At 40.3% G+C, this 14,654-nt stretch overlaps 2 protein-coding genes across 2 annotated transcripts in view; one reads left to right on the forward strand and one right to left on the reverse strand.

Moving 5' to 3' along the window:
• The window catches only part of spring1 (SREBF pathway regulator in golgi 1), a 3,631-nt gene extending 1,959 nt beyond the window's left edge, over nt 1-1,672 (reverse strand). Inside the window, exons 1-2 of the mRNA XM_020598216.1 lie at nt 844-1,672; nt 1-6 (exon numbers count right to left, since the gene is read on the reverse strand). The exon at nt 1-6 is cut by the window's left edge and continues 148 nt beyond it. Coding sequence (XP_020453872.1) covers nt 1-6; nt 844-939 — 102 coding nt within the window. The 5' untranslated portion in view covers nt 940-1,672. The remainder of the gene's footprint in view (nt 7-843) is intronic.
• On the forward strand, nt 1,614-14,128 carry rnft2 (ring finger protein, transmembrane 2). The gene is made up of 10 exons (XM_020598213.1): nt 1,614-1,703; nt 1,830-1,907; nt 3,101-3,615; nt 3,725-3,801; nt 4,287-4,387; nt 4,669-4,822; nt 8,487-8,636; nt 12,288-12,353; nt 12,481-12,582; nt 13,066-14,128. The coding sequence occupies exons 2-10, from the start codon at nt 1,861-1,863 to the stop codon at nt 13,198-13,200; spliced, it is 1,347 nt and encodes a 448-aa protein (XP_020453869.1). The 5' UTR covers nt 1,614-1,703; nt 1,830-1,860; the 3' UTR covers nt 13,201-14,128.
• The last annotated feature ends 526 nt before the right edge of the window (nt 14,129-14,654 follow it).

The following is a 14,654-nucleotide window of genomic DNA, read 5'->3' on the forward strand; positions in this document are numbered from 1 at the left end:
CTCTTCCTGCAAAATTCACACAGGAGGGCATGAAATACAAAGTACAGTGTAGCAAAAGTTCAGAATAGAGCTCAGCCAAATACAACAATTGATAAGGCAATGGAAAAAAGGGATCACCAATAATTTCAATAGTCAAATCATGTCTAAAACATTTTTTAGCAAAAATACAAAAAAACTGACTAGGTCCAGATACTCAAGTTGTTGCTACTTTTTAGCGATGATAGTGAACTGTCTTTGGGTTAGGGATTATTGACTGGACATAAGTTACTTACATATGTTATTTTGTACTGTAAGAAACTGTGATGGCAATTTTTTTTTTTTTTTTTCTATTTAGTAGTGACTGTGGCTCAGGAGAAAGTGGGGTATCCTGTCCTGTGCAAATGCCTCACTGTCCTCAGACACTTTAATATCCAGCCCTACAATAGTGATTTTTCATTTCTGTTATACCATTTCTATGATGGTAGCCATCCTTGTAATACCCAATGAATCAATCTATTCAAGGCAATACTGCAAATTAATAAGCAGCATTACAACAATCCCAAACATAAAGCCACAGTCATAAAGAACTATCTTAACTAAGAGTTCCTGCAACTCATGGTATGGAACAGCCCCTACAAAGCCCCAGATCTCCACATAACAGAGTCAGTCTGGGATATGTCACACCAAACACTAAGTTGTTTTTTTGGGGGGGGTGGGGTTCTGTTTACTCCACTTTGTATGAAGTCAACGTTTAAATACAAATTATTCATGCATATGTATTACCATGCATTCTTTTGGTAAATTTGCCATCACATTTGGTCCACCCCTGTTGCAGAGTCATAATTTAACCGTTGGTTTCTGTACCTGTTTGAGTGTACTGGTGAGAAAGTAGATGAGCGACAGTCCGAAGACTACTCCCAGCACCCAGCGCTTTCTCAGTAACCGTCGCAGCACCATCATACCATAGTTTTCTTGGGAAGGTTCCGGAGGTGACACTGACAGTCCAAATCATCAAACCTCCGGTATCAATTCCCTGACTGGCGTTAAGGATGCGTGTCTACGTGATGATGACCAACTCAAAACGAGTAAAAGTGGCTCTAAGTTAAACTGATGTTAGCTAGGTTTATCAGACATCAACTGTAGCTAGCTAATACATACAATCAACTCTAAGACTGGGGCCGTTTTATTGTCAGAGTCACTACAAGCGCATTAGCTAACCCATGTTGCAGGGTTACGCTGTACAAATGATGCATGTAAATACAAACGATGCAAAACACTTAAGTATTTAGTGGGCACGAAAGCTAGCGCAGTTTCATCATGAAAGCCCGCTTTGTTAGCCTGCTAGCTAGCGATCGTTAGCATTAGCTTTCTGTCTTAGTTCATCTAAACATTTATGGTGAGAAATGCTAATATTCCATGATGCAATTTCGCCTGGTTTAAAAAAAAAATATTCGGAGCTTCCAACATTACGTCTAATGAGCAGCAATTGTGTTGTTTATCCACCAAAATTTGATCTACGTGACATCCACCAGCAGTAAAACAAATTCCCAACACGGATAAGGTTTCGTGAGAAGGAGGACGTTGATTGGTGGGATAGGCGCCGCGGTGACGTCATACAGGAAGCATTTCCAGCTGGAAAAGCATCCGAGCATCTTAGCAGCAACAGCACTAACGTTGGACTAATTATGACAAAAGCTAAAGGGCAAGTCATTGACCTAATTCAGGTAAAGTCGTCTAGTTTGTTATGCAATTTACTGTTCAACGCATGAAACAAACACAAAGTAGAATAGCTGAAATAGATAAGCCTGCGGTCTACCTATCAGTCAGGGTTGATGATGTTGTATTTTCAGGGCTGGAATATGTGGTGATGAGCGGTATGCCATGCAGAGGAGACACAGCAGCAATACGGATGGCATGCCGTCTGAAAGGTGGGAAATGAGCCCCGTGAGACAGGGGTGCTGCTTATCAACCCTTTTGTTTATGTATCGTTTTCATACACTACACCAAATATATGTGGGTGAATCTGCTAGCCTAAGGGAAAATGTCCAAACCATATTATTTAACCTGCTATAGTGGGTTGTGTCTTAAAACACAGGTCCCATGTTTTTTTTCAAATTTTTGCCAGGGGCAAATGTTAAATGTAGTTTTTCCTCATGAACTACTTAAACCCCTATCCCAGCTCACAATGTAGCCTACAGTACCACTGAAACAGCATCAGTTCTCTTTGGTACAATGGGCTACTTGCACACATCTTTTGAAGCTACTTTGCAGTTACTTGTTATCACTTGTTACTGGTATCTTGGCAAAGTTGCTGCAGTTGTTATGTGTATTTAGATTGTCTTACTGTCTTCTGTCTCTTTATGTAGTCACAGACTGATGTTGATCAGGGCTCTGTGGTGGCCATGCCATCTGTTGCAGGACTCCTTGTTCTTCTTGTCTCTGAAGATAGTTCTTGACTGGCTGTATGTTTGTAGTTTTTGCATGTTGTGGAGTTAAGAGGGGACCAGCCAGATGCCTCCCTGATGTTGTTTTGTGATCCATACGAATCTAAATGTCTACTCTTTATGGCATTCTACCCTGCAGAAATAATGGACACCTATGAGATTACAAAAACTTTTGAAGAAGCAACTCACTAATGTATAAAGATCAAAAGGTGTTGACATTTGCTCTATAATGCTATGTGACCACATCACAGAGTAACATACAGTGCTGAAGTCAGTGTTGGGGTTAGGGAAGGTATTTTCCTGTTTTAACATGACACACAAAGCCTGATGCATAAAGAAACGGTTTTCCCATTTGGTGAGGGAGACCTTGACTGGCCAGCACAGAGCCCATCCACATACTTAGAGCTATATACCCTGTATTGTATTTGAATTCTCAGTAGTTCATTATTCTTTGCAAGTAGGGTGTAGCAGAGGTATCGAAGGTAAAGAAACAAGCCCTCCTAATTCATACACAAACATACATTTGTTATATTTGCAGACTCTTTTACATGATATATCAACAAATTATTGCATATTAAAAGAATATATTATTTAAGAAATGGAAATAAAGAGCCATCTTCCAGGCTAATGATTAGTTTTGTTTTGTTTCTGCATCAACTCATTTTTTCCTCATTCAGGAGCCGAAGTCAAACTCTGGGGTCAGAGAGCAGCCTGGATGAAGGCAGTGTGTTTGACTGTCTGAAGCCTGACTCGCCCGCTTCACCCCAGCAGATCTTCTCAGGTCTAGTGGGTGTTCCCTCTGGTTCTGTTTCCTCTGCCCAATTTCAGGCAGCTGGCTTAGTCCTGGGCTCTCCCCCTGAGGTTTTTATCCAGATGACTGCATCCTCTAGAGAAGAAGGGGGCCCCCACCGCACTGAGGGTGGACCTCTTGTTCCTCGGCCACCCCAGCACCACCATCATCATCACCACCACTTCCACCACCACCCCTTGCAACACAGGACCTCCTCTCTGCTCCAGCAGGCTACGACAGCAGCAGGCTCAGAGAGGCACAGCTCCAGAGAGGAGGCCCATGAAGACCCGTCCACTCCGGCCCCAGCACTGTCTGAACTGAAGGCAGTAGTCACATGGCTGCAGAGAGGCTTCCCCTTCATCCTCATTCTGCTGGCTAAAGTCTGCTTTCAGCATAAGCTAGGTACACCACCTTATGGAGTATTAGTTAACAGTGTCTAATAGTACACTACTTAAGGTATCATTTGAAGCATGAGGTCTGGTTTAATGATTATGTTGCACCTCTCTTACAGGTATTGCTGTGTGCGTGGGGATGGCCAGCACATTTGCCTATGCCAATTCCACGTTTAGACACCAAGTGTCACTACGGGTAAACAGCTACAGTATATTAACTGCTGCGCTGATGGAGGTTTTTAAAGCACTAACATCATCTGATATTCTCACCTTAAATCAGTGCAGATATTTATGCACACTTTGTCTTAGGTTGGACTATGCGTTTTAGGCTGGTGTAATTTTCCTTATTGTTAGTAGTTCCCAAAACAATGTGTTAGTCTGTCTCTCACTATCTTCAAATTTCCCTACCCTGTGTGTGGCTCTCAACCCAAAGCCAATTCGTTCTTACCAAAGAAAGAAATCTTGAAAAATGGGCTGCAAGAATATGTGGCCTCTGTCTTCCTAATGCGGTCGGGTAATTTTTTATCAAATAGGAGTAAATAACACGTTTTTGGTCAAACTAATCCACACTAATTATAAACCTGACAACAAGCTTTGATATTATTGCAAAAAAACATGTTGGATTACAATTTCAGATGTAAGGAAACGTATTGTGAAGTGGCTCTCTTTGTATGTTACCAGGAGGAGCGATCTGTATTTGTCGCTCTGTGGATCGTCATGTTCCTTGCGGGGAATGTAGTGTATATCTACTACACGTTCAGTCATGAGGAACTGCACAACAGGTAGTGTTCAAGCAGGTATCCATTTACAGTAGCTGTGCATTTTTTTCCCCAGCCATTTTATGTTTTGTAAGCCATTTTATTATTTACATCTATTTCCTTTAGGGAGTGTTCCTATTCTTGTCTGGTCTTGTCCTGTGAGTATTTTGTGTTTATTTCATTGTTTTGTTTCCTTAGAGCTTCTTATGTTCTGTTAAACATTGGCTTTGCTGTTGCTTGTCATTTTACCATCACCAGAGCTCCTGATAGCTAGTCATCTCAATTATGTTTTCTTTTTCTTCTAGCCTCATATTTGCCAGGCCCAACCTGAATAGCTTTGACTTCTTTGACCTGATCTGGGCAGTGGGCATCACCGACTTTGTCCTGAAGTACTTCACCATCAGCCTGAAATGCTTTGTCCTCTTTTTACCCAAGATTCTCCTGGGCTTCAAATCCAGGGTAAGAAATCCACCTTCATTTCTCTATGGCCTTCATAAATATGCATAAAATGTGACTTTTGTTACTACATTTTGACATCTTCATCTTTTTATGGCCTATAACCGAGTTGACAGTTTTATAATTTAGTGCTTAATGAACAACACATTAATTAAATCAATATGCAGTTGGTGTACAGTGATGCAGTAGTAAAATTTGTCTTCTTTAATTATGTGTAGTGATGAAAATTAGTCAATTTTGTATTCAGTTATTTTTAATTGTATTTCATACATGAATGTGAAAACTAATCGATGGTTCCAGTTTGTCTAATTTGAGGATTTGCTGCTTTTTATCTTTGTAAACTGGGTGTGTTTGAGTTTTGAACAGTTGTAGGTTGTTAGGGTTAGTGTGAAGGAGCAATTTAAAGATGTTAAGTTGGGCTCTGATTAGCATTTTGCTGTTTTATTTTTTTAGTTCAATTTGTGGAGTAATTAATTAGAATGAATTATTTAAAAATGACACTAACTGTTAATTGCAGCCCTACTTATGCATATGTGATGTTTGCCCAAACCATGTTAAGTGCTCACATCTTTTTATTCTCAAGCATTTCATTTGAAACATCATAAAAAAGCTGGATCCTACACTTCCCATAATGCAACTCAGAAGCAAATGTCCATACCTTTCAGACTCCACATCCCCGGTCTGTAACACAGGCTTTCTTCTACAAATTTGTGTTTTCCAAGCTTGTGTCATTTTTTTCCTCTGGTCTCATATACAACTGTTTTCACAAGCAGGTGTTATCAGTGACCAAACTGATCGTGATGAGTAAAATCTGTCAACTGCCATAGTGATGCATTTCCATAACATCAGATAGACAGTGATTGAGTTGCAGAAAGTTCACAGTCAAAGTTGAACAACTTGGTTCATAATTTAAAAAAGAATATTTGCTGAATTATGATGAAATACTCCACTGAGTGAAGAAAATGCTAAAGGGTCACAGTTTGAATCTGTTTTGTATTCATAAGGTTTTAAATTGTACTCCTTAGGTGAGCTTGTGCAAGTAAGTGGGTGTCTGCGTTCCTGTTTGGTCTGGCCTCAGGCAACAGAATATGACTGCAAACACACACACTCACACACACATACATAGACTTCCATATAGGTGCAGCTCATATTGATGGTGTGTGTTTGTGTGTTGGAGGAGGAGATGAGGATACAAAGTATTAGGATTAAATTTTCCACTGATAAACAGACCTACTGTACAGGCCTATCAGAACCACTGCAGCCGGCAACTGAGCTCATTTGGCCTCAAGGGGTTTGCAGCGGTGAGGTCATCCCTCCCTGGAGCTGGACCATTACCTGTACCCTCCACACCCACACACACACACACACTTGTTTTCATTCCTCATGGAGACTTTGACTTAAATTTATTTCCTGGAGACTTACCCTAACCACTGCTTGCCTACCTCTAAACACTCACTCATAACCTCAAGCCAACTTTAAACCAGGTTACCACCCTAAAATTAAACGATTTATCAACAATTGGTCTTCACAAGGAAGACCGAGTCCCCAAAGTGTGAGTATGTAAACGGGTATCGATTTCCACGATGTGAGTTATACCAGGCATACTCAAGTAAACACACACACAGGATTTGACAGCTTTGATGGGGTGCATGTTGAGTTTTAGGGAATCCAAGATTGTATCATCACTGTCTTCTGCTGGTTCATGGAGGCCTGACAGTCCCATTCATTCTGAACTCCATGAAGTCAAACAGTCATCCTATCTACTTCATTACTGCATCCATGTGCGGATACACTAATGATGCTCTGTAATCACTACAGTCAGCACAAGTCTGCCCAAAGTGATAGCAGGAACGGATTCAGAAGTTCCATGATGGCTTTGTTTTGAAGGCTTAGGCTCGTATCTATTGCTCGTGTTTGAGTTGCATTAATTGTGTGCTACCTAAGTATGAAAGTATTTTCATTGCCAAGCAAGAGGTGTCACTGAGTCTTTTGCACATGCAGTCCCTACTAAATTAGTTTTTTTTTTTAATATTGCTCTGTGGTTTAGTTTTTGCTCTGTTGTTATTGCTCTTTATGTCTGTTCTTTTGGCCTCAAGCAAGAAAAGTCTGTAGTGCTGTGACTAATGATGATTTTCAATACTGATTGTTTTTTAAATTTTTGGCTGAATATTGTTTTAGTTTATAAAATGTCAATAAAACTATATATAGTGCCCATTACAAGTTCTGAGAGTCAAAGCTGGCATCTTTCAATAGCATATTTTGTCCAATTAACAGTCCCATGTTTATTGTGAGATATTTAATGCTATAAAGAAAGTTAGGAAATTTGTAGTTTTAGAAGTTGGAACCAGAGGCTGTGTGTCATTTTGTCTTGCAACCTTTTCAGAAGGCCGATTCTAGATGTTGTTGTGACACCACATGCATGCACTTGCTTATGAACTTAGAGTTTGTAATTATATCTCACTGTTGCACATATTTGATTCACTTCTTGTGAATATAATATGTTTCAGCACTAAAGTCAAGTCAAATTCATATTTTTAAAATTAAATGGATTCATTGGAATTGGCAGACGAGGAAGTGGGTGTGACATGGCTGAACAGAAAAATAAAGGATGGGTACTAAATGAAACTAAAACTTTAAAAAGAAAATCCTTCCAGAGCCACACTGTTTGGTTGACAAGTCATTTCTGACTAGTGGAGTGTATGAAATTTGTACCCTAAGGATTTAAAATCATTTTAAATCCCACATCTGACCCATATAGATAAATTACAGCAGTCTTAGAGATAAAATGCATAGTTGATTTATGTGTGTTTCTGTATGTAGTGGCGGAGTGGATGAAGAGATGAGATAAATAAATAAAATCAGGAAATTACTCAAACAAGGCCTGCAGTGGGGCCTACCCAAACTCCTTGGCATGTGTCCAGACTTTAGATTTGACAGTTTCTGCGTGGGTGTGATGGGCACTGTGGGATACGAGGCTGAGGGGACAATAAGGAAGATGAATTAGCTGCTAGCTGAGGTCTTCCTCTCCTAGCAACCTGGTTTCTCGTGGCTCTTTACCTACAATCATCAATCTTTGTCAGCTAACATCCAAGAAGTCATTATGCAAGCTGGGGTGCCACGAGGGCCATCGGGAAAGTTTGCCTTCATTTTGGTCCCCTTTGTTTTTAACCATCCCCTAATTCACCTAACACACTTTGTGGAAATGGCAACTTAATCAGAAGTTTATTTCTTCCCTTTGATTACAGACGGAGGTCCTTTAAAGGCAGCTAGCAAGCCCCCGTAGGGCTGAGCTTAATGTGGGCACTTGGTAGCAGGTGGAGAGAGCCGCTGCCAGTTTCCCTTGCAGCGTGAGGAAATTGCCTGTACTGCTGTGAAACTGTGGAGCTCTGGACAGCAGCCATGTTTGGACTGGAGGCACGCTGTCTTAAGCTTTTAATACCCCACTGCTCTTGACTAGATAGAAGAGTGCCCTGAAGCTGTTGAGCTCTTTCTGCTTTCTGGGTGGATCAATGAAAGAATGCATATTGTCTCAATTTAGCATGTTTTTTTTTTCATGGAGTTGAAACTTTGGTGAAGACTGCTAAGGTTACCTTTGTTTTGCTCTTAAAAACGCTGCCATTGAAAATAGTAATACTAGTGTAGTTTCTACTTTTGTGTGTTTGTCCAGGGTAAGTTCTACCTGCTGATTGAAGAGCTGAGCCAGCTCTTTCGGGCCCTGGTGCCCATTCAGCTTTGGTACAAGTACATCATGGGAGAAGACCCGTCCAACAGTTACTTCCTAGGAGCCACACTCATCATTATCTACAGCCTCTGCAAGGTAAACCCAGTGTGGCAGCAAAGTATTTAGTAGACGTTTAGTGTTTAGGGTTCTTTTATTTTACTTTACATTTTAGCTGACATTCTTATCCAGGGTGATTTACTACTAGTGCTGAAATACACTATACTAGGGTTTTAGTTCCTACAATGGAAACACTGCAAGCAGCCATTAATAAGAATTGCACTGGTCAGAGCAAGAATTCTCTGACAACACTGGAGGAAATTTTCCTGTGAAAAGAGCTTTGCGACCCTCTCCAGCTTATTCTGTATTGGGTCGTGGGGCAACTGGGGCCAGTCCCAGGTGTCATTGGGCAGGAGGCCAGGAACACCCTGGAGAGGTTGAGAAATAAGAATGAATGTGCCTAAAATCTTAAAATCTTTGCTTTTCAGTGTAGTGGGGTGACACATTGCACTAACCAGTTGTTTTTAGGCATACCCAGGCCTTTAGATGAACCCTGCTAGATGAACTTTCACTGGGTCACTCAGATCAAAGGGATATACTGTATTGCTTCACGAAGGTAAGGCAAGTATATTGGCGGTCATCCTACAAGATTAGGTAACTTTTGTGCAGTGCTGTCATTTTAGTCAGATTGTGACACTAGAGTAGAGTTTGCAGTGTATCGACAGTGGACAGGGTTGATCACTGGAGCATCACACGGTCAGTACTATGGCAGTCCCATTAGATTTACATGACTATTTGAGGAAGTCAGCAACACCATTAGGAATCATCCTCTGGGAATGAAGATTGTCTAAAACTAGACTAAATTTAGTTGTATCTTGCCCTGGACTTAAGTGTGGAAAAAAAGATTCTCCAGCCAAAATGTATATTAATAGCTACTGAGTAAGTTCATTAACATGATTCGGTCATCTGGTTTCAGAATTTCTGGAAATAATCACAAAAATGTTGGTAACTAAGTTTAGTATTTCTAGTTGGAAAAATACTGTCTCTGAGACCTCGATTAAAGTGGGTAAGGTTCTCAGGGGATAAAACAGAACCACTGAATTACACTCTTAACAGTAAGTTTTATATTTATTATGGATTGGAAATAAAATGGGTCATGAATTTTAAATACACTAGGTTGTGGGGCATCAAATGGACACTGAGAGTTTTTAAAATACAAATGAATGTCTAAATGTGAAATCACCTGATCTCAGGGACCTGTGGAAGGAAAAGAGTGAAGGAGACTGGAAACCCACATTTAGAAGTGACAGTAAGGTCAGTTCCTGAGCAGTTACATAAAGGAGCTTAAAAATGACTTTGCAGCTGTGAGTTTCATCTTGGTCACATTATTAAATGAGAAGTTGAAATAGCGAAACTAAGGGGAACTTGGGGAAATGATGCAATGACAATTTGCGCTGTGAGATTGTCACACGTTTTGTTGTAATCCTGACTTGTTTTAATACACCAGTGAGTCACTGGATGTATTTGTTGATGATGGGCAAGTTCAGCTGAACTGGGTGGGCAGTTTCCTGGGTGTGTGTTGAGATGCAGCGCTTCGGTGTTTTCCAAAACCACATCATTTTAATCGGTATTCTAGTATGCTGGTGATGTACATGATCATTGTCATCATGCTGTTGTGTCATACTCAGGAACAGATAACTGTAACAAGTGTCAGATAAGTACACAAAATTAAGAATACGTAACCAGTTAAAACTGCACAGATCATTCATCACTTTTTGATTGCTTTGTGTTAGGAGGGGAGAGCTGTTACTGTTATTGTTATAACTATTTTCAGCTATGTGTAGTTTTAAGCAGTGGCATGGCTTGAGGGATGATGGCGTCGGTTTGTCCGTCTGTTGCTTGGAGGGGAAGGGTCAACTGCTTTGGTCCAGACTGAGATTTCTTAGCAATTAATAAATAATAATAGTTTATTTATATAGCACTTTACAACTCGGCAGGAGCCCAAAGTGCTTCACAAAAGGACACTAATACAAGACAATACTAAAACAAAAACCTATACAAAACAAACTACAAAGTATTAAAAACCCAAAAATAAAAGACATCCCTATCAGAATAAGAAACAGCATAAAACAACAGGGAACGAGTTAAAAACGAGTTAAGATTAAGATGAGCTAAATACCAAAGGCCTGTCTAAAAAGATGGGTTTTCAGAGTTGACTTAAAAGCCGCCAGCTCAGTTTCGGCCTGAAGCTCTGGTGGTAGGGAGTTCCAAAGCCTGGGGCCATACACGGCAAAAGAGCGTTCTCCCCATTTTTTGCACCTAGCCCGAGGAACAACCAGGGACAGGTGTTCTGAGGAGCGCAGGGTTCTGTGTGGCACATAGACGGAGAGAAGATTCGATATGTATGGCGGAGCAAGGCCATTTATAGCCTTAAAAACAAACAGTAATATTTTGAAATTAATTCTATACTGTATTGGCAGCCAATGTAGTGAGCGAAGCACGGGGGTGATGTGGGCAAACTTAGGAGTGTTTGACAACAGTTGAGCCGCAGCATTTTGAACCAGCTGTAGCTTCCGCAGAAGAGACTGAGAGATTCCAACATAGAGGGCGTTACAATAGTCAAGACGCAAGATAATGAAGGCATGGATGGCTTTTTCTAAATCGGCATACGATAAAAAAGGCTTCACCTTCATTAAGAGCCTCAAATGATAAATACTGGTTTTAACCACGGATCTGATCTGCTTATCAAAATCAAAATTACTGTCCAAAATGACTCCAAAGTTCCTCACAGTGCCAGTGCATGCAGGTGCTAGGGCACCTAAACTATGTACCACAGCAGCGGAGTCGGGGCTGAACACAGTGTTTTCTGTCTTGTCCTCATTTAAGTGCAGAAAATTCTGCGATAGCCAGAGTTTTATGTCACGTATACAATTTTGCAGCAGGATAAGTGCACCACTGTCGCCCAGTGTCAGTGGCACATAAATCTGAATGTCATCGGCATAAAAATGAAAATGAACATTGTGCCTTGATATGACTGAACCAAGTGGAGACATATACAAATAAAATAGTAATGGGGCCAAAATCGAGCCTTGGGGAACGCCCGAGGTGAGAGGAGCTATGGTGGAGGAGAAATCGCCAATCATCACAGAGAAGGTCCTATTTGTCAGGTAAGAAGTGAACCATTTTAGAACTGTGCCTCTCAAGCCAATCCGGTGTTCCAGCTGTATATTGGCTGTATAAAATGTGGCGATCATGTCTTCCAGAGGCTGAAGTGATATGGACTCTGGTGATCTCCTGACCTTTCACCCAGCACCATCATGTGCCATGACAATTTATACAGTTAATCATCATGTTCTCCTCAGAATTAATTGTAATCTCGTCATTGATCTCTCTAACTTTTCATCTGTCCCCAAGATCAAGTCTGAAGTGTGAAAAACTTACTCCGAACTGATGCATTCCCATCAGCCTCAGGTTCACTTTGTGATAGCAACTGTTATGCTAGCATATTAACTAAGATGGTGAGCGTTGTAAACATTTTATCTGTTAAACATCAATGTGTTAGGACTGGCAGTGTGAGCATGTTAGTATGCTGAAGTGAAGAACAGCCTCACAGAGCTACTAGCATGGCTGTAGTCCGTCTTATTAACAGATGTTTAGTAAAGATAAAAAGAAAGTCAGAATAGGAAAGCTTGTGGGAATATGTAGTTGTTCTCATAAAAAACGGATTGGGTTTTGTGCTTTGTTTTGCAGTCTTTTGACATCTGTGGACGCGTATCAGCCATACGCAAGGCCTTGGTCATGCTCTGTAGCTCCCAGGTCAGGTTTAGACCAATTTATTTCACATATCAGTAAACACACACATAAATATGCTCAACTTTGCACTGAGGCTTCAGCAGAGTCGAGTTTAATCCTTTAACTGCCACTTTTTCTTTGTTTCATCCAGAGTTATGGAGTGAGGGCCGGCAGTCAACAGTGCAGTGAGGCAGGCGATGTCTGTGCTATTTGTCAAGCGGATTTCAGAGACCCCATTGCCCTTCTCTGTCAGGTGAGGACTAAGTGAATTAGGTAAAACATACAAACAAACAATGTAATAAATGAAAAGAAACACATACAAATTTAAAGAGCAGCCTGGTTCTCTGTGGTTGAAAGTTTACAGTCTGTTTAACCTCTGACAACAGCCAGCGTCACTGATGGGTGTGGTCTGCAGAGCAATGTGTTGCACTTGTAACCACAACTGACACTAATATCACAGTGTATGGGCATGCACTGAAGGGTGTTAATTTGCTTCTGTTGTCCTACTATTGATATTTGACAACATAAATGGTCCTTAAAGTGAGGTCGAAGACTGAGGTCAGCTACTCAAAGAGACACAAGGTCCCCCTGCAGGGCGGATTTTTAATTGCCTCTGATGTTCATATTCATTTGATTGCCAAACGAAAGAACTGCTTACCACAGATTTTAGAAAATTGTTTTCTACTTTTCTGTCACAAAAATGAAACCTGTGCATGAATATTCTGTTCTTCTGCAGCACGTGTTCTGTGAGGACTGCCTGTGTTTGTGGTTCGACAGAGAGAGAACGTGTCCACTGTGCCGCACTACTGTCATTGATACCCTGCGATGCTGGAAGGACGGCACCACCTCAGCTCACTTCCAGATTTACTAGGCTCTGACACCTTCTTATACGCACCGGTAAAGCTGTGACGGTGCTTTAGTGTGAGCTAGACAAAGGTGTGTCATCTTCATCTGTTTATGTTAGTGCAGCAATTCTTTAAATTAGGGTAAGCATGACACAGAGCAGATTATATTTAAATTATAATATTTTCAGTGCGGACAAATTGAGAATCACATGGAGCTGGTGGTAGAGGCCACAGGCATAAACCTAACCAACAACATGGTATTGTGTAAAAGAATCAAGTCAGTTTGACAGTTGTTGTACAGTTATGGCATCATTCCCAATTTAGTGTACACGTAGACTTAGCCAAGGATGTAGATGGTGCACAACATTTAAAAAATATTGATAAAAGAATTTTACCTTGATTTAGTGTGGTGATAATGTAAACAGCATTCACACTTGTTAGTGGAAAATGTGACACAGTTGTTTGTATTCTTTATTTTTGACATGACTATATTGTCTATATTATTGCATAATTTGATATTTTTAAGTTGCGTAAATGGAACAACTGAATACGGCACAGTCAGCCTTTGGAAAAAAAAAAAAACGGCTTGCCTCACAGAGCGATCATAAGTAGAAATTCAGTGCAAACATATGTACTGTGTAGGTTTAAAAAAAGTTCTTATGGTTATGTAGATACTGAATAATGAACAAAAGGTAATGTATGACTTTTAACTTACCGATCTTTAAATAATTCAGAGTATAATTGTTTGTGATACCAGCCAGGCACCATTATCACGACATTTTGTAGAGTTATATCACATGTGGTGTAGATAATGTCCTCCACAGTTTTCCATTGTTAATCCTTATGTTAATATTCATTCTTGGGATGTATAATTGGCAGCATTGACTTTAATGCTGAATTCACTGGAATGCTGAGGGTTTTGGTTTTGAATTAAAGCAGCTGAACTCACATTATCAAGCATATTTCTTATCTAGCGGTGGTGACAAATGCAGAGAATTGATCTTTGAAAGTTTATTCTTTTAACTGGTAAAAATTCATATGAAATATTTATGAGTATAATAAATAGCAAACACTTTTAAAAAAGACAGTTGCAGTAATTCTGCTCACATTACACATATATCAGATATGTATTTCACATGTATCAGAGAAAGCCTATTCTCAGAAATCACAGACAGCATTAACAGCAAAATGTCCTATGCACAGGTCCTGTGTCTTGTTTATGATTAAAAAGCCACTTACAGTAACACTGCCCCCAACAGATAATGCTAAAGCACAGGAGAATGTATAGACATCATCTAAACAGGGTGGAAACATCTATAAAAACATTAATCCTTGCAGTATTTACATGTTTGCCCTTAACCGTGTAGCTTATGTAAAAAAGTACAGTGCGTTGTGACGCTCACAAACAGGTCTAGTCCGGTGCTTTTTTCCGGGAGCGCTGCACTAATTGTAGCCTAGATACATCAGAGAGTTTAACCAG

The sequence above is a fragment of the Monopterus albus genome, unplaced genomic scaffold (genome assembly GCF_001952655.1).
Source record: "Monopterus albus unplaced genomic scaffold, M_albus_1.0 scaffold37.1, whole genome shotgun sequence".
Classification (NCBI taxonomy): Eukaryota; Metazoa; Chordata; class Actinopteri; order Synbranchiformes; family Synbranchidae; genus Monopterus; species Monopterus albus.

Coding starts and splice junctions, on each gene's coding strand:
- rnft2 (XM_020598213.1), top strand. CDS start 1,861: ATGCAGAGGAGACACAGCAGCAATACGGATGGCATGCCGTCTGAAAG. Junction 4,823..8,486: donor TCCTGGGCTTCAAATCCAGG/GTAAGAAATCCA, acceptor GTGTTTGTCCAG/GGTAAGTTCTACCTGCTGAT. Junction 8,637..12,287: donor TTATCTACAGCCTCTGCAAG/GTAAACCCAGTG, acceptor TTTGTTTTGCAG/TCTTTTGACATCTGTGGACG.